General features: G+C 43.4%; 1 protein-coding gene across 1 annotated transcript; it reads left to right on the forward strand. All coding sequences in view use genetic code 11, as the record gives it.

Moving 5' to 3' along the window:
• Nucleotides 1-226: 226 nt before the first annotated feature.
• On the forward strand, nt 227-652 carry EGR_10930 (hypothetical protein; the record flags this gene model as incomplete). Its single annotated transcript, XM_024500179.1, has 2 exons — nt 227-445; nt 545-652. The coding sequence occupies 2 exons, from the start codon at nt 227-229 to the stop codon at nt 650-652; spliced, it is 327 nt and encodes a 108-aa protein (XP_024345408.1).
• Between the last annotated feature and the right edge of the window lie 442 nt (nt 653-1,094).

Here is a 1,094-nt window from a genome sequence, read left to right on the forward strand (position 1 = left end):
CTGCAAACATTACGCTGCTCGACGTGTCCAGACAGGCTAAATTGCAAGTATGGATTAACGGAATTCTATTTTCAACGACATTCTTCGTGCCGAATTGTACTGTTTGGAGGTCACCGATGGGTAAGTGGTGTAGGGTTTAAGAGTAATATGCAGGACTTGTTGTACAAGATGAGCGATGCATGCCTTAATCAAACGACATCTCCAATACAATTCATTTAAAGACATTATGTTTCCGATGGTCATCATGGTCCACGCGGTCCATTTGATGTCTGAGGCCTTCATGTGCATGAGTATGGAAATGAAAATCATGAATTATACTTGCAAAGTTTCTTTGCATACAGGTGAAATCGACTTGCAAACATCAGCGCCACTTTCTCGATTTCCAAAAGGACAATCACAGATAGAACTCAGATTCGGTGTTCAGGTCGCGGACAGTAGAACTTGGGTCTGTATTGCTTTTACAAATGCTGACGTATTTCAACGCATCATTTGCTTACGATTTTGTGCCATGTCAGTTTTGCCTTTATTTCCTTTTCAACTGTAGACTGCCTTTTATGTGAACGGCGGATTCGCGTGCAGTTGGTTGGGCGGTTTCCTTGTGTTCAATGAGTCCCGTTTCTGCGGTAAGTCTATTGAGCTTGCAGTCGGGTGATTTGTGTCTTCACGAGCACAACTGTTGGGTCAAACATGCTTTTCTTTGCTCATTTAAGGGATTTGCTGAAAGATGTGCAGTCCGGCCTGAGTATATTTGCCGTGACAATTTCACAGAGCAACACAAGTGCATATAGCACCTTTGGCTGGAGATCGGAAAACGAAAGACTAGTCGTTACTGTTGATTGGACACAGAGCCGTAAATGAACAGCCGGATTGATGAGGCAGGACCACTGTCTTATTTTAGCAGAGAGCTTCTTGAACAACGGCATTTTACTGTGGAGTGATTGAAAATTAAGTTTGAAGCAGAAAGAGCGGCTGTGTAACAGATCCATGCACACATGGTCCACCAGGAGGAATTGAAACCATTGCATTAATTTAGGTGAATCGCCAGCAATGGCGGATTGCAACGGTGAGTTCAAACGCTTGCTTGTTCCACATTT

This window comes from Echinococcus granulosus (genome assembly GCF_000524195.1).
Source record: "Echinococcus granulosus chromosome Unknown EG_S00305, whole genome shotgun sequence".
Taxonomy (NCBI): domain Eukaryota; kingdom Metazoa; phylum Platyhelminthes; class Cestoda; order Cyclophyllidea; family Taeniidae; genus Echinococcus; species Echinococcus granulosus.